The sequence below is a fragment of the Parambassis ranga genome, chromosome 12 (assembly GCF_900634625.1).
Source record: "Parambassis ranga chromosome 12, fParRan2.1, whole genome shotgun sequence".
Lineage (NCBI taxonomy): Eukaryota > Metazoa > Chordata > Actinopteri > Ambassidae > Parambassis > Parambassis ranga.
The window spans coordinates 15547674-15574504 of record NC_041032.1 but is presented as its reverse complement, the minus strand read 5'-3'; the positions used below and the strand labels follow the sequence as shown (position 1 = coordinate 15574504).

At 48.6% G+C, this 26831-nt stretch overlaps 1 protein-coding gene across 3 annotated transcripts; it reads right to left on the bottom strand.

Moving 5' to 3' along the window:
- Nucleotides 1-522: 522 nt before the first annotated feature.
- Nucleotides 523-25987, bottom strand: zswim6 (zinc finger, SWIM-type containing 6). 3 transcript variants are annotated; one of them, XM_028417888.1, is made up of 15 exons: nt 13089-13678; nt 12854-12958; nt 12050-12406; nt 11217-11365; nt 10697-10847; nt 9812-9991; nt 9091-9267; nt 8697-8843; nt 8287-8430; nt 7197-7460; nt 6240-6375; nt 5239-5396; nt 4968-5131; nt 4795-4876; nt 523-3588 (listed from the first exon to the last, which is right to left on the bottom strand). In XM_028417888.1, exons 3-15 carry the CDS (start codon nt 12177-12179, stop codon nt 2726-2728), a joined length of 2745 nt encoding a protein of 914 aa, XP_028273689.1. In that variant the 5' UTR covers nt 12180-12406; nt 12854-12958; nt 13089-13678; the 3' UTR covers nt 523-2725. The 3 variants fall into 3 exon arrangements, with proteins under 3 accessions (XP_028273689.1, XP_028273687.1, XP_028273688.1); XM_028417886.1 differs by lacking the exons at nt 12854-12958; nt 13089-13678 and adding an exon at nt 25121-25987; XM_028417887.1 differs by having other exon boundaries at nt 12854-13678.
- Nucleotides 25988-26831: the final 844 nt, after the last annotated feature.

The following is a 26831-nucleotide window of genomic DNA, read 5'->3' as shown; positions in this document are numbered from 1 at the left end:
GGATGTTTTTGTTGTATGTTGTTGGCATTTTGAGTCTGTTAACTACCGTATTTTTCCTTTGGCTGGGGATGTGACTTACTTATAATTTCACGGGCACTCTAGACTTGTCTACCTCTGGAGTTGGCGGAGTTGTTCAGAACAACACCGAGGAAGAAATGGATTTAGTGTTTGGAGTGAGATGGAGAGATTGATCAGCTCGTTGTGTTCTTTATGCTATAGTTATTTGAATAACTGTTAATATGTTGCATAAAGGACAGCTGTTGAGTTCGCCATCAATGTGTGACGTTATGCTAATGCCGTAACAAACGATTGTTCTCTGTTCTATTGTTATTGTTATAATTTACCTTTCAAGATGAAATGTCTGTTCTTGGTCTCGGTTAGTAAAGTAAATTTCCCCCCAAAATGCAACTTATAACCAGATATATGTTTTTTTTCCTTCTGTGACCTATAGTCCGGAGAATACGGTACAAACACCAGGGCCCGGGTTGGTTCGGTAATAAAGATCAGGTAGACATCGCCATCTCAAAAAACTAATTTAATCAAAAACAAAGTGTTGATTCATTAACAAGTTTATAAAACAGTGATTTAGTTACATAAATAAATCCATCAGTGTATCAAATCTCAGTTTGAACTTCATGAGCATGTCGACATGGTTTTACAATCATTTACCAAACGTAACAATAAATAAGAAGAAGCTACCGACGGACTCTAAGAGAGAGACGACACGGATGAGATGAGCTTTTAAAGCACAGAACACAGAAGTCCAGCTACAAACCAAAGACACTACAAGGCTGTAACCAAAGTCAGAGTTTGGTAGTCAGAACGGCCATTTGGTTGTTTTAAAGCATTAAGACAAGGCGAGAAAGGAAGGCTGTTCCTGTGGAGAGAGGAATGGAAACGGTGAAGAGCAACTTTCTGTCCTGCACAAAGTCGAGATGTGAGGAGAAGAAGAAGAAGAAGAAGAAGTGTGGACGTAAACTGCTGCAGGAGGCATGGTGAGACTCTCCTCAGCACTTCCTGTCTCTCTCTGCAGGTCATCACATGCCCGCAGAGCCCAACACAGGCGGCGGCCTGGACTCCTGCTGCGATGCAAGGCCATCGATTTGAAGTCCTTCTGATATGTTTCAAAAACCAAAAGTACTGCAGCTTCAAGTATTGTGCCTTACATAGAATATTCTGTCATAAATTAGTTAACATATACATTTTTCAGACATATACTTTCATATTTACAGGACAATAAAATGTTTTTGTTCTCTTCTTTTTTTTTCTTTTAGAGAAATCCCTGAGAGTGTACGTATGCTGACAGTTTCCACAAGAGTCATGTTAACGTGACAAACTGAACGTCTGAGACAACACTGCAGAGCCACAGAAGTCCTTCTGATGGATGGGACAGTAAAGCTGGATCCTTTAATAAGAATAGTAAGAGGTACTCGTCGCTTCGGCTGGAGGTGCTCCATTTGGTTTAAAGCCGTTTGTCTTCTCTTTGAGGCTGTGAGCTGAGGAGGAGGAGGAGGAGGACGACCTTCTCCCGTTCAGGCATGTAAAAGGTAAACGTCTCTCCTTCTGATGCACACATTAACACCAGAGGCCAGATGTATCAATAAGAGTGGAAATGAGACACGTTTACACCAGGCTGACCATCTCTGTGTACACGCTATTGACTGATTCCTCTGAACGCATCTGCCTGATCAGGATCATGCTCCTGCTGCTGTTTGTCCTTCTAGAGGATCATGTGTGCAGCATGGCAGCATGTTCAGTTATAAACAGTTTAACCCTGTAAGTTATTTATATTTCAGTAGTAATTTTATTTAAACGTTTTGTGCATGCTGTCTTCAGCTTAGCTGCGTTCAAAGGCCTGACACATTGTGGGATATTCTGAGTGTGTTTACATAGTTCACCTGGTCTCCACTAGGGCTGCAACGACTAGTCGATGGCAAAACTTGTCGACAACTAATTTAGTAGTCGACGGGTCGTTAGTGACGTCATTGCATGGCATGCTAGCACGTGCAGTGGGGACTGATTCTCTGGCTCGTGGTGTAAGCGGGGTGATTGGTGCTTTGAGTGCAAGAGGTCCTGGGTTCGAAACCAGGATGAGCCGTCTGTTAGGTTGGTGTGGAGGGTGTGGAGGAAAGGGTGCGCTAGACTGAGAACCGTGTGGAGTCAGCGGTAGAAGTGGCAGCACGGAGGGGGTTGAATCAACAGCAAAACGGCCCAAAGTCATCGACTATTAGTCAACGACTAGTCGACTATTGGAATAGTCATTAGTTGCAGCCCTAGTGTCTAACTCTGTTTCACACGTTTCTGGTTATTATTTCGTATCATTTAAATATGGTTGATTTTATCGTTGATGTTTGTGTCATGTTCTCTTTTTCGGAGGGAAGGTAGTTTCCTGCCCTGTTTGGCATAAAAACCTGGTTATTTTTTCAGATCCTGCACACGGTTTGACACCTCTGGCCCTGGGCGGTTGGGTTTTCCAGTCTTTTTTGTGTTTTTCAGTTCAGACTTTGTCACTTTTAGTAGAAAATGTGAGTCGAACATGTTTCACGCTCGGTCCCGTCACTTTGAGCTGTCCGGTTCCAACACTGTCTGCGCTTCACATCACAGTCTGTTATTTAACCATCAGTCCCAAATCACAGGATTCACATGAAGGTTGTTTTAGGTGGATTTTTCACTTCAAGTTAGAAAGGATTGAAAAAGAAGACTCAAGTAAAAAAACTGGATTTGGTCATCCAAATCGTTCTCTGACGAGCATCATCAGCTTCTTCTTGCCCTTGTAAATCTGTTTCAGGTTGTCTATGAACTGTGTGAACTGAAGGTGTCCGTCGTGCGCCATGAGAAACGTCTCTCTGGCTTTGCTGAGGAACTCTATGAACTCGCTGTAGTGGCGCGGGCTGATGTGCGTCAGCCGCGAGTGCGTCGTGTTGATGTAGGCCCCGATCGTGGCGTCCAGTAGCTGCCTGAGCGGAGCTTTGTCCAGAGACATCAGCTTCCCAGAGTTCCTGCGACTGTGCAGCGCCACCATGCCCGGCGTCGTTAGCGTGCACCGCCGCAAAATGTCCGACAAGACAGTGGCACACTTCACGCTTTTCACCACCAGGGGGATGACGGCTGCCAGTTCGTTTTTCCCCAGCGAGTGGCTGAGGGCGCACGCCCAGAGCACGTCGTTGATGGCTGGGTGCGTGTCCTGGTTGTAGGTGAGGTTCAGGTGAGTCATGGCTAACGTCGCTAACTTGTACGCCCTCATAGGATAGCCGCGATGCTCCATGTAGCGTGCTATTGTAAACAGCTGTGTGTAGTTCATTCCTGTGGCAGCCGCATCCAGAACTATCTGGTAGGCCGTCTCGAAGGCGATGTGGTCCTTCTCGCACAGCGTGAGCGCCGACAGGGCGCAGTTCTGGGGGTCCTTCATGGCACACTGCAGGGCCAAGGTGCGGGCGGAGTTGGCCAGGTTTTCCTGCTGATGGCAGTCCAGGTGCAGGCGGACGATGGTGTTGTTGGACATCACTGTGCTCGCCACAACGCTGGTCGCCTCGGTGGGGGTGAAGAGGGTGAACCAGCTCTGCATGATGCTGTCCAGGGCAAACACACCTGCAGAGAAGAAGAGAGATGTTAGCATTAAGCTAATCAACATTCAGTTTGCTTCTCTTGGTTCAGCTAACGTTAGCCCACACTGTGCTAGGCGTGTCGGATTTGTTTCCCTGTGTTTGAGAAAATTCAAAATGCTGCAGTTCCTCTAATGGCCACTTGAGGGTGTCTCTGAAAATTAGTCAGTCCTCATAGACCTCCATGTTTTTGTCCTCTTTGGCCCGACGAAGCTACACAACAAAGCAGTGTGCTGTGGGAATTTGAGATGTTGATAATTTGAGACTTCGAATTTCAGTTTAACACTTTCTCTCCCTGTAGAACACCATGGGATGGTGAAGCTAGCAGCCCATGCACAAACCCAGCGGAACCACATGTCAGGGGACCCCGGCTGGACTGAAGCATTACAACACCCGAGGTAAATACAAAGTTTTGCCTGTTTATGGGAGTGCCTGCCTGAAAATCATCATTATTTAGTTTAATACCCAAAAATGACTGAAACTGAAACTTTAGCTCATTCATGCGTTTCGTCTTTGGGCAGATTTAGCTAACGATGGAAACACAAGACTCAAAGACCCTTCTTGGGTGCCATGGTGTTCCCCAAGGCTCAATGTTGGCCCCCTGGTGTTTCCACTTTTAATGCATCATCTCTAAATTGGTAAAACAATGACAACAAATTCTTAACTGGGGAGATTGAACTCGTCTGTTAAGCTAACTCTCGTTCAAAATCGTACAAAAGCCCACCTTCCTCTTATGTAATGATACCAAACACACACACACAGTTATTGAGCGTTGTGTTTGTCCGTCTCTGACATCAGTGACGTGGCTCCACTCTGCATCGCTGACTGTGTTCTCAATGGATCCATTCAGACCCGGCTCACAGGAACAGGGACTCCTTGTCACTTGCTTACATTCACAAGAAATCATCTGGGAGGAGGGCTTTCCTCCCTCCAGACACAACTTCCTGTCCGCTTCAGGGAAATCAGCCGCCAGGCTTCAGCGTTCAATTCCAAACACAAGAACCCACTCAATCAGCCAGCAGCCATAATTACTGCCCTGCACTCCCTCCCCCGCCTCCCCCTCTGCCTCCCCCTCCTCCAGAGTCTGACCTGTTGTTTCTTACATTTGAGCATTTTCTCCACTTTTTGTTCTACTTCTTATAAAAAACATGACAGTAACAGCAGTTTGTTCAGACGTGACAAACAAACTCACCAACTTCAGTAGCGCAGGTGACGAGCCATCGAACCATCTCCCTCCTCCGCCAGTTCAGCGTGGACAGCGTCATCCTCATTACCTGGAAACCAAACAAACCCCCCGAAAGATGAGCCGAGTCCACCTGACGTCATGTTCACATGTGTGTTGTTGTTGTTGTTGTTGTTGTTTACCTGAAGGCCCAGCTCCAGCGAGACTTTGAGCAGCGTGATGTCCGGCAGGCTGTCCATCAGCGTGGCGATCTTGAAGGCGTCCTGGGCCAGTTTGAAGATGTGGGAGGAGGAGTGGATGTTCTTCTGGATGGACTCTAACACTGTTTCAAGCTTACGGGCGTCACCTGTTAACAGAGAGGTAAGCTAACGTGTTAGCAGCTAGACGTCTAGGAGCGTTATTACTGTTCTTATAGACTCTACACGTATAAATAGGAGTGTTTAAATTGTGCACCTTTAGCAGCAGTGAGCATGGTGGAGGCCAGTTCACACTGTTGGGTCTCTATGTGGTTCAGAGTGAACCAGCGAGGGTAGCGGTTTGGCACCACCGACACGATGTGGGGAGGCCGGGACAGGTCGCCGGAGGCAGCCGTGGACTCCAGGACGGGCAGCCTGAGCATGGAGGGGGGGTAGACCTCATTAGAAAAGAACAGGAAGCTCTGACAGACGTAAAGAAGTTATCAGTGTAATGTTGGCTCTGCAGCGCCGATCAATAGTCTGCACACCTGAGCTCAGGTGGATCTTGGCCTCGGGCTGTGAGCACTTGGAAAAGGTCTAAAAATAACATCCAGAAGCAGCTGCTGCAGTTTTACGATTCTCTTCCATTTAAAAAAAAAAAAAAGATTCACAAATCAGAAGCTTTAATTTCAGGGATGGTCAGGGAGAAAGCCAACAGCAGCCATTTATTATTCACACACTTTATAAAAGTCCTTGAATTATTCAGTGAATATTCCAGCAGAAGGAGGTTTTGTCATTAAACAGTGTCCCAGTTAGCTCCTAAATCTGCTGCTTTTCCTCCTCCTCTGTCTCTGCCGCGCTCTCACAGGTCTCCGTTAAACCTCCCAGTCGCTCTTGAATGCACCTTTTCTTCCTTAAGCCTGCAGGTTAACATTACACCCGTACAAAGGTCTGCATGTTTGTTTTGTTGCTGCTTCCTGAGATTCCTGAAGTTCAGAGATGGCCTCACACGTCTTCAGAAAGTAAACAACATTTCTGATGCTAATGCTAACAGATGCTAACAACTAAATTTACTGATAGTCAACATCAGAGCGCTGCGCACCAACACCGAGGCTTTTTCTGTTAAGCTCACAAATGATGGGAATATTACGCGTTTCCATGGTAACAAATATGACCACAGATGTAGTCCAAAAAAAAGTAACCAACTTCTGACGGCAGCAGACGAGAGCTAACTGCAGTCTGTTGAAACGTGTGGGTTTATTTTTGTTATTTACTCACCTCATGGCCCTCAGTGCAATTCTGTACGCCAGGTCGGCGTCGTGAGGTAGCAGGGAGGAGAAGAGATACTTGGCAAAGGTGTGCATGGGGACGCTCTCTCTGTAGACTATTTCCCCCAGACCGCTGTAAGGACCAGCTAGAAGACAACAGGACACACAGCAGGTCAGACCTCAGGTCTAAAGACGCAGACGTGGTCTGTAGACGAGATCATCCGTCAGCTTCTCTTTTATAGAGAAGCAGCTGCAGGAAACTGTATCCTGGTCTGAAAAGGATTCATAACTGTGTCTATAATTTTCTTTCTCTTTTTTAATATTTATTATTTTACATGTTCTTAATGTCATGCTTGCCCCCCGGGGACAAATAAAGTTTTCTGAATCTGAATCTGATGAATTATTTCACACGAGCCTCCATTTTCTGATCACAACCACACAAAGTTAGCAGAAGCTGCACGTGACGGAGCCCAGAGCAGAAACTTAGCACAGCAAACACACACGATGCACACTGCACCCTAACACAACTGGAAATACACACATCCAAAGTGTACAGTTAACAGAACACACGTTCAGGTGTTCAGCAGGTTGTAAATGTCTTAGACAGCATGCCTCAGGTTAGCTTAGCTTAGCTTAGCTTAGCATAGAGACAGAAACCCTTTGGACACTGAGCAGATTGTATTTGTGGAGTCACTGTGGGCTCAGTGTTCACTGCAGCATGAAGTCCTGCTGCTCTGTGGAAACATCACAATCATGGCTACATGCAGATCAGCTGATCAGCTCTCTGAATGTTGGTCATGTGACTGCTGGTCACATGTGGGTCAATCATGGCTTCCTGATGTGCTGAGAATCTTGTTTGTGCAAGTTTAGCAAATTTGATATTATCTGACTGGATCATAAAAAAAAAACAAATAATCTGTGTTTTTTGCGAGAAAATGCAGAAATGACACTTTTCAGCCTCACTCACCCTCGAGCAGGAAAAGCGCTTGCTTCCGCAAGTTCTTCACCAACATGTCGTTCAAGGTGACTTCCTGAAGCTTGGCCAATAGCTGCTCTTCGTTGCGACAGACTTTCTCCTGGGCGTAGAGGCCGTCTGGCATCACCCTCTGCTGCCCTAAGCCAATCAGAGCCGTCTCTACAGCCAGGGACACGAAAGACTCGCCCTCCACCAGGAAGCGCTGCGCTGGGAACACTGGAGGCTCCGCCCTCCTGGATGAGCTGAGCGAGGAGCCTGAAAGCAACGAGAGAGAGAGGGGGGAGGACGGGGTGAGCTGTGACCTGAGCAGAGTATTGATAAAAGGTATTGATCTATTTGTTCATTCTGCTGTTCTTTTTTCACAGTGTATCCTCCTGAGGACGGTAATCATGTGTTTTAATGGGTTAATGATGTCTTGGCAGACCTCACACCTCATCCCAGGGGGGTTAACGGTCCCTGAGCGTGCACACACACACACACACACACACACACACTCACACACACACTCAGATATAAACACCAGTCTTAATTGAAAAGGGCTTTTTCTGTGGACCGTCTTCAGACTCCTCGCTTCACTTTTCTGCCTTTTAGTTTGTTTTAATTGGATTTTTTTCACTTTATTCATTAACTCTAAAAACACACTGAGAGAAACTTTCTCAGCCGACAGTGACGGCGCGCTGACTGCGGCGGCCGCTCGGGCTGCAGCAGGCTGAAATCCGGCTCCCTGCATAATTAATGCATTTTAATTGGAGTGTTTTTCCTGCCGCATGTCTTATTCATGAGCTGATATTGGAGGATGACTGTGGGCCAATCAGCTCGTCTGTGTCATCGCTACTGATTGCGACCTGAGGGCCTGCAGCTCTGACAGGACAGACAATCACTGCAGCAACCGGGGAAAAGACAGTTGGTGTGTGATCTATGTTTGTATTGTTATTTTTCCTCCTCTACATGCAGTGTGTGTGACGGAGGAGCTGCTGGTCACATCCTCAGATGATTCCATCGACTGGAAGCCTCAGCCAGAGCACTTTAACCCCTGAAACCTTGTGCAACTGATGAGTGTTGTGTTTTCCTGTGCATTTACCGGAGAAGTCGAGCGGCGCACCGTCCTCGGCGCCCCTCCCCGCCGTCTCCATGAGGGTGCTGAACAGCGTGCCGATGGGGTCCAGAGGGTGGCCCACCCAACCCTCCAGGTTGGTGACGGACGTGACGCCTCTGTGGAGCAGCTCTGCAGCGACACAAACACAAGGTGTGTTAAGGAAGTGTTAACGCCGTCACTATGGCGTCACAGAGTCACTGAATCCATCAAAAGAGATGAGCTCTTCTCATTGTTATTTCACTGTGTGAAGCCAGGAAGGAGGGCCTGTCTGATGCCCACAGAGACCTCAGCATCATGGAGGAAGGACACACTGAGAGACCGGTAACTGCTCCAAGATGGAGGTTTTATGTATTCACACCTGCAGGTGAGCGCAGCCTGAGGGAGGATCAGCTCACCTTTTTTGTGTGAGCGAAACAGCTCTATCTGCTTCTGCTGTTGCCTCCGCAGCGTGTTGACGATGGCGATGGCCAGCCTGAGCGCTTCCTTCGGGTAACCGTGCGACCGCAGGGCGTCCACTCGTGCACACGCCGTGGGGACGTGCTCTGAAGAAGACGGCAAAACGTTTCATTTTTAATTTCGTTTGCTTTTGATCTCTGCACGCTGCTCTATATACGTTACTTCATACCCGTTATATATGAATAATTTTGCACTACTGTTAACCCCTTAGGTTGCCACGCCATACATCACGGTATATTACACACTGTGCTGAGCCGACATCATTTCATCCTGTGTACACTTGTCTACCTGAATGACGATAAAGTCTGAGGAGCGTCTGTCTAAGTGCCTCACCGTGCCACAGGGGCCACCCTCGGGCGTCGAAGAGGGAGCTGTCGAGGTTGTCGTGGTAACAGTAGTTGGGGCAGTGGTCCTCTGTGATGATGTGCTGCAGGTGGGGGTCCTGCCAGTGCAGGTCACAGGCCTCGATGGCTCGTGTGAAGACGGTCCGGTGAGGTCGAGTCAGAGAATCTGCCAGAAACACAGTCTGATGTTAACATCTAAACTCTACACACACACACACGGCATGAGATGAGCTTTCTGATGTTAGAATAACCTCCAACTCGATCATTAAGAAGCATAAAAAACTCTAAAAATCATAGAAAAATCCACAACCTTCTAGTAAATCATAGACAGGTATTCAGTATTTAACTCACTACCACAAATCTACTTCCTGTTTCGTCAACATAGAAGCTGTGTTCAAATAATGACGCCACAGACGCTCTGGTGTGTGTGCTCTCTCTGGTTTCAGCCAGACTGAAGAATAAAGGCCAGAAAAGGCTGCAGGACCTCAACTGTGTCATTAGGCTCATTCTATTAGCCACATTAAAAAGGTAACCAGGCTCGCAGGCAGCGAGATCGAAGGAAGGAGAATTGATTAAAGAGAGAGAGGGGGGGGGGGGGGTGCAGAGAGACGACTTAATAGTGTTGAGGAGGAGGAGGAGGGGGGGGGGGGGGCGCGGTGCCGATGTGGAAATAAAACAAAGAGACGGCGGCGGCCCGGGTGTCATCTCACCTGGGTTGCCGGGAGGACCCTGGGGCAGAGCGTTGGTCAGATTGGTCAGCTCGCTGCCATGGTTACCGTCCTCCAAGGGACAGACGTCCACGCCGTTCCACCTGCGAAGCTGTCGGAGCCAGAAGCTCTTCTGCTCGGGTTTACAGTGGGGGTTCAGCACGATGCACATCCACAGGGCTCCTGCACAGAAACCAGCAGAGACACTCACACACCGCTCGCTCTGAACGCAGCGACACACACTGAAATCCTGCTTCAGCAAGAAAAATAACTGAGCTTCAGTATCACTACTTTAAAACAAACAGGAATAAATGTTTTTAATTGAGATGTGGTGAAACATCAGGATTTTAAGTTTCATCTCACATGATGCATTCAAGGACGATTGGAAAGTTCAGACTCCAGTGAGTTCCTGTGATTAATGGTGGTGTGTGTGTGTGTTATTTCAAATATTTCCATCAAAATCCTAAAAGTTCTCACTGGACAAACTCTATTCTTCTACATTTATTAGAATCAATCGCTGATCATTTGTCTGGTGATCAATTAAAAAGAATTCAGCCTTCACGAAACTGGAGGAGGAAAACACAGGAAGAGGAGGAGGGGAAGTATGTTGAGGGATAAATAAAGGATGACAGATGACAAAATGAAACGGGAGACGAAGAAAAGGGAGGTGAGAAAAAAGAGGGGAGGGAGGGAGGCTGAGGACTGGGGGAGGGGAAAGGAGGAGAAAGGCTTTATCCTCCGTCTCTTTGTTAGAGCTGCAACAAGGACGAGGAGGAAACAGAGTGACGAAACGCAGAGAAACAGGAAGAACCGTCTGATGAAGGACTTGCTGTCATCAGAGTGTGTGTGTGTGTGTGTGTGTGTGTGTGCATTTTGTCGTCGGCGTACCGAGTTCGTCCCACAGCTGCCGGTACTTGTCCGTCATGGCCGTCCCCTGCTGCCTCCACAGCGCCAGCCTCGGGTCGCCCATGAACTGCTCCGTGATCAGCGTTAACATGCGGGCGCCGTTCGAGTCCCTCATCTTCAGCATCTCTCTCACCTGCAGAGACAGGGGCATTGTGGGTAAACTGTACCAACACAGACATGATGACACAAAGAGGCTCCGATATAACAAGCATCGTTTTATCTTTAGCTTCTGAGCTAACAGAGAAAATTAGCACATACCGTTTGTTTCTTTGTCTTGTTAGCCACCAAACTGCTCGGTGTATTACAGTGTCGCTAAGGTACAGCTAGCATGCTTGTTTGCTAATTTTAGCTGCCTGTCTTGGGCTGACAGCACCATCAGATTATCATTTCCCATGTTAACCGGGACTTGAGGTGGACCCAGCACGGCCCCCTGTGGAACACCTCCCTTTATTCCGCCTGAGTCTAACATGAACCACCGCAGAGCGCGCCGTGGTCTCTGTACCTTGCTGAACAGCAGGTTGAGCTGCTTTCCTGAGCCGTGGTACCCGCCCTGGGAGAGAAAGAGCTTGACCTGCTCCTGGACCTGCTCCTCATCCAGATGCCAGCAGTTCTCGTCGTCCACGCTCGCCCCCGCTGTCGGATCAGGAGCTCCTGCAATATGTAATATGATCAATGATCGTTAATGATACATGGTTTTCTACTTTCATAGTGAAATATCCTCAATCTATTAAATAATATTTTCTAATCAATCATTTTATTTATTGATTTAAGTAAAACATTATTTGCCTTTTTTGACATAAGGCTTGAACTGAAACATAAATCTAAAGTTTCAGGGAGCGCAGACATGGCTGCTGCGTCAGCGTTTGCATTAATGCAGCCTAAACACTGATCAATAGTTTAAAGCAGACACTTTTAAACACTTAACATAACGTCCCCAGAGACGTTAAACCGTGTATGGAGGCACGGAGTGTGAAACCACCGGGGCCATGTTGTGTATGCGTGCATGTGTTTTATAGAAGCTGGGATGATTCACAAAGTGTGTCGGAAAGTCCACAAACATTCAACAATTCATTTCAGCACGCAAAGACCCACACACTGCATCAGAATACTCATTATTTTTAAAGTTTCTGTGGTAAACAGAACACACATCGCAAAAAAAACACACAACTGTCTCTTCACAGACTTTCCCTGTTTAAAGGATGAGGCCTGGTTCTACACCGAGGTCACAAACATGAGTGTGTGTCTGTGTGTGTGTTTCCAGACTTGTCTCCCTGGACGTCGGCCTCCAGCTGCAGCGACCTGCTCTGTGTGCTTGTGCGCCGCTCCTCCACTCACCGTGCACCTGGTTGATCTCGGAGTTCTGGGACAGGATCTCGTCCGCCAGCTTCTGGGCCGTGGGCAGAACCTCCGTGTGGTGCACCGTGATCAGGTACTGGACGAACTTCTGCAGCTGATCTCTGTTCATCTGGAAGAGAGTCTCTGAGATGGGCAGGCGTAGTTTGACCTGTTCGGGCTTCCGTACGCGGTACAGCGAGAGCGCCACCACGTGGGCGCAGTAGAAAATGTCTTTGTTGCCGCAGCTGCACGTCACCGCGGTGATTTTGCACCGGTCGAAGCTGACGCTCACGTTGCAGACCAGCTCCGGCTCAGAGGACGTGGCGTGCTCCCTCACCGTGCCGCTGAGGTGGAAGCCTGCACGCAAACACAGAAAATCCCGTTATTACAATTTAACGTCACAATTTAACGTTGCTGCTTCTAGAAGAAGTTGTTTATTAGTCATGTTCAGCCTGTCTGCGGTCTCCACCGGGTTCTTACTGGAAGTTTAGCTGCAAAATATTTCATTGTTAAGACAGTACAGCAGCTTCTTTTACTGTTAATCGAGGTAGAAACCATTTAACCCACAGATACTTTCACATCGGGCCTGTATCAAAACAACCTGTTCAAGATAAACAGGGGAGTTCCACACGGATCTGTGCTGGGTCCTCCAAAACAAAGGGTTTGACAGTTTTCAGACCTATTCTTTAAAAAGCACAACGCTGTGAGAGGACTGGGGGGTGGGGGGTGGGGGGCGTGGAGGACCAAGACCTCAGAAATCTCATTTCCTTTTCATTTCCCTTCCACAACACCTCCGGTGCTTACCTTACCCCGAGCACCTCCTCCCCCTGTCAGCACGGCACAGAGACCTGCTGTCACCCTGCGACCCCGCGGCCTCCTCACGAGCCAGAAAAACAACAAGCTGTAGGTCTGATCCAACAAACACAGAAGATTTTAATGTCACCTTGAACTTTTCTCAGAGTTATTTGGGTTCCTGACAGGAACAAAAACCTTGAAACACACACAGGCTGTCATTTACAGTTTGAACAAAAAGACCCACCACAAACTCAGATTTGACAGCACGGCTGCCGCGTGTGGGAGGGAGGGTTTTAAATATTGTGCTGAGTTTAGAGCGACGCAGCAGATGGACGAGCTTCAGCCCAAAGACGACAATACACCGAGCGCTTTATGAGAAGAAACAGGCCGATCTGAGCGAGTTGGCAGAGATAACAGACGGTTTTAGAAGCTTGGTCAGAGCTGAACCGACGCAGAGCTCATCACACTCTGCACTGTTTCAGTTTCACACATGCAGCTCAGCCTGTGCTCGCTCGTTCAGTCCAGAACTGAAGTAACATGATGTACTTCTTGCATCATGTTGAACTGAAAAACAGGCTGGAGCAGTGATGGCAGGACGACTGCAGCATGAGGCGATGGAAGATGTGTCACAGAGTCCACCTGCTGTCAAACCCCCAAATCACACTGCCCCAAAAGTCCCAGAGTGGTTCACACAGACAGGCTCAGCTGTTCTTTCAGTGTCAGTATGTTAGAGATGAAGCTATAGCTAGCAACCAGTTAGCTTAGCTTAGCATTATGAAACAGGAACCCTGCGCTGTGCTTTGATTAATGTGTAGAAAAACATTCGCACAGTTAAACAGGGTCAAACTATTTCCTGGAGAAGTCCAAAGGTGGAGAAAACCAGGAAGTTACAGACCGTTCCGGAAGCCTAGAAATCCATTTTTAAGATAAAATATTTAAAGTATTCAGCGTGTCACTAGCAGCATGTGAACACTAACCAGCAGGTATATAAGGCCCCGTTCACACTGGAGAAAGTCATTCCAGCTAGAGTAGGATTGAGCCCAGACAGCCTTTAAGCTGGATGCATTCAGACCTATTTTCAAATCTGGCTAGCACACAGTTGTGTCCGCACTCAATCCGGCTTCATCCAGCATGTTTGCGGTCCTCCAAACCACTAGGTGGCGCCTCGTAATATACAGAGTCCTTTCACGCCACGGTAGGACCGCGTGTGCGCATGTGTTGTGCGTTTTTTTTGTCCCGTGTCGCGCCCCGTAAACCGGAAGTAGCACATCACTAATGGAAAGTAGCATGTCGCTAGCCGGATTCGCTCGCCACATTTGCGTTCACACCTGAGCCGCATTTGAGCCAATTGAAATCAAACTGGATACAGCCGGATTCGAGGTGTTCACACATCTGGATTGATCTGGATGCGGCCGAATCCTGCTTAAGCCACATTTTTTTCCCCAGTGTGAACGGGGTATAACAGGGAGAGCCTCAGTCTTCATGCTAAGCTAAGCTAAGCTAAGCTAAGCTAAACAACTGCTAGCTCTGCCTAAAAGGGTCATGTGTAACTTGTAGCTAGCATTAGCCGCTGTGAGCTGCCACTGTCTGCAGAGCTTCACGGGCTGTTTACAGATCCAGTGCAGGCTCATGATGTTCAGATGTAATATTTTTCTGTCTGGTTTCCTCTCACGTCATGTGACACGCCGCACGTCGCTGACACATATCAGCCCAGCTGTGTGGAAGGAGCCGGTAAACAGAGTGGGTGTTGGCAGATGTGGTGGAGCCGGGCGATCGAACCGGAGCAAAAACAAAAGAGGCGGAAGAGCCGACACACGGGAGTGAAACTCGTACACAAACAGAGATTTCAGTTCTTACTGCTGAGCAGACACACAGCCACCACATCCACATCCTGCCCTGTATACACACACAGACACACACACACAGACAGACGGCGGGTGTTCTCCGTTACACCGCCCTGCCTCAGTCATGCCTGGCCCACAGCTGAACCACTGACGTAACAGAGAGAGAGAGACGGAGTGAGTGGAGGAGGGAGGAGGCCGCGGCGCTGCTGGAAAAATCGCTGTGCCCTCAGCTGAGTGTGTGAGTGTGTGAGTGTGCACATGCAGCAGTGTGTGTGCTTGGCGGCGAGCCAAAGCCCTGAGCTCAGCATTCTGTAATGCACTTCCTCTCTGTGTGTGTCTGCTCTTCACAGCTTGCATAATACAGCCCTGTGCACTGCATAGCAACCAAACTTAACTCCTTCACTGCCGACACAGCCCAAAAAAAAAAAAACACCAGCGAGGAGGAAGTGAAGTCGAAACACGTTAGCTGCAGCTGGTTTCATTTTGAAAGGAGACATTTTCCACTGCAGGAACTTAAGGGCCAGTTTGAGGGGCTGTGATTGTTTGCAGGAACCCTGTCTATATGCATGTATGTCTATATGCATGTGTGCCATAATAAGTCAATGAATTCTACTCTTCTTCGTTGGTGCATGCTTCCTCCCTTCCTCTCGTTTCTGTTCAGCATTTTATTGGAAGAGAACTTAAGCATTCAGGATCAAACCCAGACACACAGCCCTAAAATGTGTCCCACAGGAGGGGGGGTTCCTGCAGCCCATAATATGCAGGATACCCTAAAACAGACCTGTTAGTTCCTGCAGTTGAAAAGCACCAACAAGTGACGTCTCTGCATAAAAGATTCATCAAAACATCTAAGCTAATGAAACATTTCCACTAGTTATCATACGGGAACTTTCTAGGGAACTAAAGCTCCCATCTGCTTTTTAAACAGAGTTCTTACACCTTAAGAAAACCTTTGTGAATCCTGTTAAATGTGTTTTGCAGCTCGTCTTCTTGTGCATGTTTGACTTGTCGGATTGTTCTTTGTCGGTTTGTCCTCGGCGTCTCTGTCCTTGTTTGTTGCCTGATCTGAATCTAAAGCTTTTACCTGCTGATAATCTGAATGCACTCGAAGGTTCAACTCCTCAGTCCCAGTTAAGCCTGAGTTAGCGGACTTAAGCCGTCTCTGTAGGATTGAGTGAGGACGTGAAAAACAGGAGGAGGGAGTTTACAGGCGCAGCAGTGAGAGCTCCTCAGCCGAGGCGTGCTTTGTGTTTATAAGTGTGTGTGTGTGTGTGTCCTCCCGATGACAATGGGGAACCTAATCTCTCACCCGTGGAGATGCAGCGGTGCCTCTGGGGCTGTAGGAAGGAGCAGTAAACAACCAATCAATAGTCACGGTGGGCTGATCACCATCTGTCTTTAATGAACGCTTTCAGATCAGCTGGCACTCAGCGCAAAGTTACAGAGACAGGCCGCTAATGCTAACCGGTTCTTGTGCTTCCTGTGCACGTTTGTGGCTACTGTTGTCACGGTAACAGTGATATAATATCGGTTAAATCTTAGGAAGGCTCGTGACCTACTGACCTATAAATTTACGAGTAAGTGCTGTCTGCAGAACACTGACACCGGATTTAAGCTCATTTACCCATAATCCAATCTGGACCTCCACTCGTTGACCAGAGATTTGTGTACTAGGTGCAGCTAGTTAGCTGCTAGCAAATGTTAGCATACCTGGCTAGTTGGCTCACCTGCTTAGTGAAGAGGTGGGGGGGTGCACCTCCATGCAAAATGAGGTCAATGAGGATTTGAGTAAAGTGGGTCAATCTGTGTCCCTGTTAGGCGATCGGCAGCAGCACCTGTCTGCCGGCGTGAAGCTGCCGATCGATGCGCAGCAGCCGGTGAACGTGCCGTACCTGGAACAGCCATCAGGCCATCAGGCACAACCACATCCAGCGTGCTGCGTTCAAAGCACAGCTGCAGAAATAGCAAAGTGTGCTGAAATACTGCACGGCTGAAGGAGTCCTTCACCTCCGAGTGGAAACACATTCCTCAGCTCGGTCACAAAAAATCAGTGTCTGAATTGCTGCTCTTCAGGCTGCACTGAGGCCCGTCTGCCTGGACTGTGATGGTACCTGGCAGCATTGTTGAACAGATCCACAGCACTCAGAGAATGACTTCATCTGGCATCAAGAGGAAGGAGAGCGGGAGAGTCTGGCCTTTTAACAGCCTGTAAGAAGCTCTCAGATAGCAGCGAATCGATCACAAACACAACTAGCAGAGCACTTAGAGAGGCTGCACTGGATGCTGCTCACATGCAACGTGATCTGAGGATAGGAATTAATATTTATTCCAGCTTTAAAAACATTACAATACAAACTTCTGATTTTTTTGTCCACCCCAGGTATATAAATGAGGGATGATCCTACACTGTGGGGCCCCCGACAGATGAAGGTTCTGCATTTTGACACAGGGCCTCATCGGTTACTTAAGAGCCGAGTCTCTGCTTGGTCAGCTCATTGTCCTCAGGGCCCCGGCTGCTTTGGGGGCCCCTCTGGGTGACGTTAGGAGCCGTGGCGTACAGAACATACATGTGACCTCACTGTTGACACAGGACGGTAATGCAGCAGGAGGGTTCAGGTCAGAAAGAGCTCCTCCACAGTCCAGATAAAGCCGGCTCCTCTGAGGACCGCTCATACAAACAGCAGCGTGTTTTTACGTCACGGTGGCGGCCATCAGAGGTTTGTCGGCGCGCTGCTGCAGGGAGCGAGGAGGATTTTCTCCTCCACGTCTTTCCTCCCGTTTAAAAGCATCTGTTTGAGTGCTGTCTGCTCCCGATGTGCTGGCTGAAAGTCATTTGTTTATCCTCTGAGGACCCTCAGCGAGCCAGCCAGAGCCGCCCGCTCTCCAAATGCATTTGTTCCCACTCCTGAGATGCAGCAGGTCTCTGCAGAGATCCTGGCCGAGCCGCCGCCGCCGCCGCTAATGAGCTCAGGAATCCCAGGAAGAGGCGAAAAAACTCAAAGAAGAGCTTTTAGTCTGTTTACGTGCTGGTCTGCCCGCTGTTTATTAAAGCTTGTTTTCCAAGACACTGAATCCTGACGCGGTGCCTGAGCTGCCACTGTTCTGTGAAGCTAAACCAGGACACGGTTAGCCTAGCTTAGCATAAGGCACGAAATCTCGCCTCGGTGGTTTTACTGCTTCTTCTTCTTCTGCCCAGCTCGCGGCACTTCCAGCCTTTATGCAAAGCTAAGCTAATTAGCAAGTAAACAAACATGGCCCCCAGACGATGATCTGTCTCTTTAAACCTGTCACAGACAGTAAAACCCTGCAGGACGTCCAAACACCTGCAGCAACCACCGCCAACAACAGCTCCTTATCACGGAAGCTCACCAGTGTGACCTTCGACCTCTGCACTGCCGGGCGCCTGTGTGTGTGTGTGTGTGTGATAATAGACCATTTAAATGATATCTGAGCCTGGTGCTGCACAGATGTTGGGAACATTTGCATGCTAACAAACAGAAGATCTTCAGGCCCCAGCAGCCGTTTCCAGTCAGAGTATTTTCATATCGCAGCGTTCACACACGGCGTTTGCATGCACTGAATCTAAAGTGAGAGCAGAGAGGTCACAAAGAGAGAAGTGACGGGGTTACAGTTCCCCAGCGCTATCGTCAGTGATGAGTCATTAAAGGGTGGTTTAACCCACGTTTCATTTTCAGTAAATTGTCTTAGAGAGATTTTAAATGTCTCAACAACAGAGCAGCCGAGGTTCAGTGCAGAGCCTGCGACGGGCTGCAAAGTTACTTTAATATGAAGGCCCTCAAGTGGCCATTCAAGGAACTGCCTGTATGCACGCATCAACATCATGTTAGCTTCTTTTTTTTATTGTATCATAACTAAATGTTAAAATGTGGCATCTTTACAGAGTCCAAAATAATCCAAAAAAGCCACGTCTCATTTTCAGGTAAACTTAGACCCCGTTCACACTGAGGAAGTCAATCCGGCTAGAGCGGGATTCAGGCTGTATCTGGATATATATGGATTGATTTCAGTCCACCTGTCAGAGGTGGATCTAGCTCAGGTCTGAATGCAAATGCGGCTAGTGAATCCGGCTAGTGACGTGATACTTCCGGTTCACGGGGACAGCATCCGGGATATACAATATACGCATACAAAAGCCGTATGTAAACTGATGAACCTCGACAGCTTTGCCGAGTTTATTTTCCACAGGGCTACAAATGAATAAACTGCTTTTTGAGCCAAAAAAATGAAGGAACGAGCGACATGGGACAAAAAGAATTCATGACGCATGCGCACATGTCCTACCGAGGCCTGAACGGACTCTGTATATTACGAGGCGCCACCTAGTGGTTTGGAGCATGGACGTGGACACACGTGTGTGATAGCCAGATTAGAAGATAGGTCTGAACGTATCCAGCTTAAAGGCTATCTGGATTAAATCCTACTCTAGCTGGACTGACTTCAGTGTGAACGGGGCCTTAGTTGACACTCTTACACTGTTGCACCTTTACGTGAGTGTAATTGTTGCCTTTTGTGCAGTTATGGACTGAGACTTTTGCCAAAAAACTATAATCACTTAAAGAGTTTTACAGACAGATGGAACTCTGTGTAAAACATGTGAACATTGCTGCATTGTGTGTTTGTTTGTTCGGCTCAGGCTCCTCATGCGAGCCTTTGAAATGCAAAAACAGCTGCAAAAGTTGTGCGACTGCCTGTTGCTGTTCAAATAAACACACCTGACTCAAACAGAATCAGCCTGCGTGTGCTGACGAGCCGGCAGCAGCCGCCAGTCGGCTCTTTGTCTCCGATATAAACTGTTTAACTGCCAGCGTGATGTCATAACGGCGTCCTCAGAGAGGAAGGAATGTTCTCCTGCGGCGTCACCGCTGAGGAGGAGGAGGGGCCCCTCACTGTCAAAACAGGATGCAGGTCACACCTTATCACGGCAGGATCAACACACCCTCAGCCCCACGTCTGTTTGGGCTGAACACACACACACACACACACACTTTTCTGTGTCGGTTGTTTCTCACATCCTCTTATCAGATACCTGCTCAGCTGCCGTGTGATTGGTCAGCTCGCCTCATGCTTCAGTTTGAACTCCTCCACCTTTAACTCCGCGTTGGCCTCCTCTGAAGCCGCTCCTTGCTTTAAACTGCATTAGCGCTCAGTCAGTCGATGCGGTTTCTAAGTGCGCCCCGCTTCACTCACACATTACTCATCTACCAACGCATGAAAACAATGACTCAGCCTGCAGCCGCACGCCGGGCGTACCCAGGTCAGGTGCTACAGGGCAGAGAGAGCCCGCCGTCCCCGTCAGGTTCATCCTCGATCGATGGGACACTTCTAACCACCGATTAAAGGGACAGTCCACAGACAGGATAAAATGTAAAAGATATTTGATCACTCTATGTTCAGGTATCGATCATGTGATAGAGGGGGAAGCAGCACATCCTCAGGAATCGTTTTTTTTATGAATCACAAAGTCGTGAGTAAACGTCTGCCGTGTAGCAACAAGTCCTCAGACAATGGACTCCTAAATAGTTTCAGGACCAGTCCTCAGACCTGGTTTTACTTGTCCTAATCTGAACATGCTGTACACAGCAGAGGGTTGGAGGAAAGGCCCGCAGTGACAGTTGGACCAGGAGAACCAGATCACTAATGCTTGTTAGTACAGATGCAGAGGTGGAGCACAAACTGAAAGCAGGCAGGCGAGCCGCGGGTAAAGGCGAGACAGGAAGTGGAGGGCTGTGGGTCCCGTGACAGCCGTCAGCGGGGTTTGCATAATGTGACAAACTGTCTGTGAGCCTGGCTCGGCTCTCCGTGGATTCAGTATAGATACTGAGAGCAGATGGCAGCAGGGTTATCTGGCAGAGCAGGTTCACCAGCAGGAAGGAGGCTGACACCCGATCTCCACATGTTCTCTGACGCATCGACTAATGTGCAGAAATTCATGTTTTACAAAAGACGACAACAGTTTCTGACACCCGTCGCAAAAAGTAGACATGCGTTAGTCTAGTTAGCTAATCTGTCTTTCAGACTAAGCCAGATTCACTAACCTTAAATGGGAAAATGCTAAAGCTAGCTTCATGAAGTTTGATGTTATTCTCACTAGACGTTCTTCTTGGTTCATATTCAAGGCTACATGTAGGAGCGGAGCAGCATCAGTCTTCATTAGGACCTGCTGGCTGCGAGCGGAGGCACCAGCCTCTGATGGATGACACCTCTAAGTTCCCATTAAAAGGTAAGCATCGCTCATAAGCAGCTTCTGATTAGCACTCAGAGGAGAGCGGCCGGCTCTGCAGCGACAAGAGCTGCATGTTCATGACGACAGGAAAGGTTGTTTGGCAGGACAGCCTCAGAAAATCCTCCAAAATCCTGTTTTTTAAAAAAAAATCTGCTCTGTTTGCAGAGCTGCAGACCTCCAAAGGGGGCCTCCTCCTCCTCCTCCTCCTCCTCCTCAGGGACCACATCCGAGGATCCCAGGAGACAAGGACACAGGTGAGGGAAAAAGACACACTCCACGAGGCGTTACAGCTACTGATCAATTAACTAAAAACAGACCAAAATATCCGAATCATTAGTAATCTTGGTAACGAAGTGCTGGAAGGACTGGTGGACGTGTTTGAGGAGACAAAAAAAACAATTTATTGAGCCAATTGGGGGCAGACGGAGGTAAGGTGCCCCCCCCTCTCTCCTCTCCTGCGAGTTGAAGGTTAATGATGAAGGGATGCAGCGGAGGAATACAGATCAGGGAGACGTGGATGGATGTGGAAAGAAGCCCCAACCATTCAGAAGCAGCTGTGGTAGAAGATTAGGAGCTAATTTTAACTCCATAACAGACGGTGTTAGTTATTGTCCATCAGTCCCTATGGTCCCTGAATGCATCGTTTGGTTCTGTAGGAAAATCTGAGCATTAAATGTAATATAAAATACAAAAATTCATTAAAAATAGAGCGTTGGCATCAAAGAGATTCTGTAAAAAACAAAAAATTCTGCACTGCTTGGAGCATCTAAGGAGCCATCATTGACACACATGTGACCTGCAGTCACATGACAGAAACTCAGTGAGTGTTCAGCTGCTCTGCAGGGTCCGAGTCCTCTCTGCTGGTGCTGTCCTCACACAGAGGAGGGAGGGAATACAGAGAGACTGCTTGGAGTTCAGAGGGTTAATCTGCTCCTGAAAACAGCCCCCACAAATGCACCGTTTACTCCTAAAAGCGCACGGCTGAAGGATGAATATTAAACATCACATGTGTGACTGAAGGTTTGTGTTGGGGTTCTCTGTGCTGACTGAGCAGCTTCCATCCCTGTGGAAGCAGAACGACCTGCTGAGACTTCCACCAGCATCCGGCCTGCAGTCAGCTCCCGGCGCCCGCCTCCGCCTCATCACTTCACACACGTTTGCTCACTGTGGTGTGAAACCATTTTTCAAAATGGCAGCTTTTGCCAATAGACGGCCCGTGTGAGCTCCAGCCGAGCGTCGGCTTGGAATCATGCGCCCGATGTTGCTCCAATAAAAATTGATCTTGCAGAGCAGGAGCGTACCGAGGCGCTGTGCACACGCCATTAATGCTGATCAACAAGCTAAAAGGCCGAGCGCGGCTGTCCCCCGGCGCCGCTCCGCTCAGAGCGCGAGCACAGAGTCATCGATTCTTCATAAAATTGCAGATGAGAATCAGTAATCAGCGAACACAGAAGGCCCGAGGCTACGTGTGTGTGTGTGTGTGTGTGTGCTCAATAACATTGTGAATTCATCAGCTAACAGCTTCTCAAGTCAGCAAACAAGTCCAAGTACTGAAGTTCAGAGCAGAGCTGCACTGATCAGTCCTTATCAATCAACAAATGATAGAATTATTAAACTTTCCTCCACCCTTTTGGCCCTGCGGCCCCTGAACACCTCCACCTGCGGCCCCTACATGTAGAGAAATAAAGAATTACACACGATTCTTTCTAAGAAAAGGAAAGAAACGACGATGCTGAACCTCTAAAGCTCTGAACGTCTCACATGTGAAGCAGGAAAGAGTTCTGGTTCCGCTCAGTTTTGGTCCTTTGTTCCAGACTGCGTCTGGAAGGACCTGAGCGTCTGACCCGTCTCAGAGCGCCGCACGCCGTCAGAGCGGGCACATTTCACTGCCTGGTGGTGCTGAAGCTAAGCTAACATCTGAGCTACATGATGAAATGTGAGGAACACACACACACACAGAGGAGAGGCTGCTGCTGATCACTGATGAAGCAGCAGGTCTGTGACAGACTTCAGGACTGGGGTTCAAATTCTGCACGTCAGTGAACAAAACACTGACGCGAGGTCAGCTGGAGTCTGAAGAATGTCAAGATTTAACCCTTTACTCAGCTTCAAGAATGATTCAAAGCACCGATGGATTCTTGATTTATTGCTCATTAGTCAGTAAGATGACTTTATCTGAGCTAAACGGTGAATATAACACCTCTTTATGTAAAACAAACACAGAACAGCAGCTTCTGTAAATGATCTGACACGCTGCTGTTAAATGATCGATTTAAACACAATAACAAGCGCTTAAACAAACCATCCAGTTCTCCTCATGACCAGACACACAAATACAAAAAGTGCTTCTAAAATCAAATCAGCCAGTTGCTGCTCTGAACGTCACAACATGGTGAGAGAGAGACTCCCACATCCTGCCCACGCTGGTGTCTCTGTGACCTTTGACCCCGAGCAGCAGCAGCAGTCAGACGGTCAGACGCAGACAGCGGTGAAGGTGTGAACGTGGCCTCCTGTGAGTAGACGTGACCTAATAACCGCCTGACACCAGCAGCAAACATGTTTTCACTGCGCATATAGAAACCATGTGTTAGCTTAATGTACGGCTGCTTCAATCACCATAATCACCGCAGAGCCTGCAGAGCTCAGAGCTGCTCTCTGTCTGATGACGGCTGCCTTCAGGGGACCAGGAGGCAGCGGCCTAGCTATACATCCATCCATCTATAGTTTAATTAATTGATCATAGTTTGAAACAAACCTCTGACAAATTATATTCAGCAGTTCCACAAATGGCCACATGAGGGCTGCCTCTGAGAGCGAGTCGATCCTCTAAGTTAACACCACAGAAACAAACATGTTTACAGCCAGTACTTTGACACCGCCTCCTCAAAACAACAACAACAACAACAACAAAAAGCTACGAGCGGCGTCCGCCGCTTCAGCGCCGCTCAGAGGCTTCGTCCATCTTTTCTTTAAAGTGACAGCATGTCCGGTAAGCCAGCAGTCTGCGAGCAGGTCCAGCCTCCTCCTCGGTGAGGAGCTGCTCTGTTCCTCTGGCTGACTCTGATTAACAGTGAAGGTTTGTTTTGTGCAGCACATGTGTGCCAGTTCATTTCCTGCAGGTCTGCCCCCCCCCCTCCGGTGCAGCCCACACACGGGCAGATTACATCTTTTATTTATCACTGCTTGGCTCTATTTTTCCAGCAGATCCCAGGCTCGGGTGCAATCAGCCAAGAAACCCTCCCTATATATGTGTGTGTGTGTGTGTGTGTGTGTGTGTGCAGACCTAACCCCCCCTCCCTTACAGAAGCAATTTCTGTGAATACATCGGGCTCTTATTTTGACAGGACAAAGAAGCAACCCTTCAGTAATGGGATTACACACAGGTGACAGACTGCAGCACAATCAGAGTGTGTGACATTAAAGTGAGGAGAGGGAGCGCTCCTTTCCTCCACCTCCACAGCTCTGTGACCACGGCCGGCGAGGAGCTGCTGCTTTTGTTTGCTTTTTTTTTTCCCCCTTTCGGGGGCGACAGGAAGACACAAACTAGGAACAAAGTGCCAAACTCACAGTGTGTGTGTGTGTGTGTGTGTGTGTGTGTGTGTGTGTCAGGGTTCATTCAGATCTCCTCACAAAGCAGGAAAAAAGACACACACACAGAATGTGGAGGAAAAGTTGCACAGGTGTCTGCTACACAACATTCCCACACACACTGAGGATGGTGTGGATGTGTGTGTGTGTGTGTGTCGGTTGAGCCCTCAGCACTTCCCTTATTACTCAATACTTTTATGTAATAGTTGAACGCTGGTCGGCTGTGTGTGTGTGTGTGTGTGTGTGTGTAAAGTTTCACACTGAGAGCCCTGCTGTGGGGGATTCCTCCTTTGTGTGTGTGTGAGCTTCATTTTCCACTCAATTACTGCATTTTGGAGCCTCACACACACACACACACACACACACACACACACACACACACACACACACACACACTGGCCCCTCGAGCTAAACAGGATTTAAATGCCCCACGCACGCGCACACACACACTCCCCATTCAGGCAGCCTCGCAGGTTTAAAGCTCCATTGTAGCCTCTCTGCGTGTCTGTCGCCCTTTGTTGTCACTTTATCAGCTTATAGTGCGTGGATGTGTGCGTGGAGATGTGCGTGTTGGTGGAGGGGGGGGGGGGGTCCACTCACCGACTTGCAGGACGTTGTCCACGCAGCCGCTCTCCAGCAGAGCGATGCCCCGTCGGAACGGCAGCCGCGTCTCGTCGCCGCTCTCCCCGCTGCTTCCGACCTCCTCCGCGCTGGTGTTGAACGACGAGTACATGCAGATTTCCCGTTCGCTCCTCGGGAAGGACCAGTACACGATCCGCCTCTGAACGGGCTCCGGGATCCGCTCGAAGCGCTCCTCTACCCTCTGAAACGGCCACTTCTCCGCGACTTTCCTCGCCGCGATGTCCAGGAGAGACTCCGGGCTCTGGGTTCGGCTCGACTCGCCCTGGGCGGCCGCCGAGCCGCCGCACGGAGCCCCCGCGGCCCGCTGGCCTTGCCTACATGTTGCTCCGTAACCCGGTCTACAGCAGAGCCGCTTGGCCGGGGGCTGCTGTACGCGCTCCGCCATGATAGCTCCGCTTTAACGGCGACGGAGGAAGTCAACGCACCATATGAACGGGACGGGGAAGGGAAGAGGGTACCCGCGGCTTGATTATTGGCCGTGTACGGCCGAAGCATCCTTTTAAGGGAGCATGGGGGCAGGGCTTCTCCGGGCTTGTCAAACCCCTTTGTTGACAAATGAAGGGGAGGCGGAGCCTGTCCGGCTGGATCCGCTGAGGACGGACCGGAGGGCGGAATTCCCGCACGGCCGATAATCCTTTGTGAGCCTCCTCTGAGTCCCGGGCGGAGAGCGTTGAAACGCGGCTGCAGCTGTGACAAGAGCCCGCCTGCGGTCGGTGCGTTCACCGGGGGGGGGTGTTAGCGCTCGTACCGACGGAGAGCTGCGGGGCTGTTGTGTGGCGGGGAGCCGGAGCGGGCGGACTGAACGCTGGGTGCCTCTGGGCCTGTCAACACTCAGAGCCTCGTGGTTTTTAGTGGGGGAGGGGCCGTGAACGCAGCACCGCCCCCTGTGACGTTTACGGTCCAGCGGAATGTGGAGCGTTTTAAGAAAACACAGCTCATTATGGGAAGTGTATGGAGGCGCAGTGCTGCCAAAAACATGACAACATTTATAAATAATATATATTTATTTATTTATATTTATAAATATAGTCATAGTCATAATAGTTCTACATTTTATTTTGTATTTTATTAGTTTACTTTTGCAATTACACCTGTTTCACACCACGTTTTATCTAATTTTCATTAAAAACATTTTACATTTCATCGTACAGTCTGTGGTTTTTAACAGTTCATTTGTTGACGAATCATTTTCGTCATAGTTTTTGTTAACAACCTTTTCTGCTGATAAAAATGAGACGATAACTAAACTAATGCTATTGACACTTTCGTCAACAAAAAAACGAAATTATTGATGGAGACGAGATCCAATCAGAGGAAATTCTGTTTGTGGAAAGGAGGGACGAATCAGAAAACGGCGGCAGAGAGCCAGAAGTGACGCATTTGACTATATTTTTATATCCAAAAGTAGCAGAGTAATGGGTTCAGCCTGTAAAGCAGCAGAGAATTAAAACAGATGCACTCATAGGTAACATCATTACTGAACATCTCACACTGGATGACGTCACGGTGCCTTCAGGCTCCGACGTTATCAGCTGTTAATCTGCTCACCTGCAGAGTCTCAGGTGTGACCTGAACGGATGGCTTCATATAAACCAGTGAACTCAGCATTAAATATTATTACCTGCTTGCACTTCTCCTTATCCTCTAATGTTAGCATTAGCATTAGCGC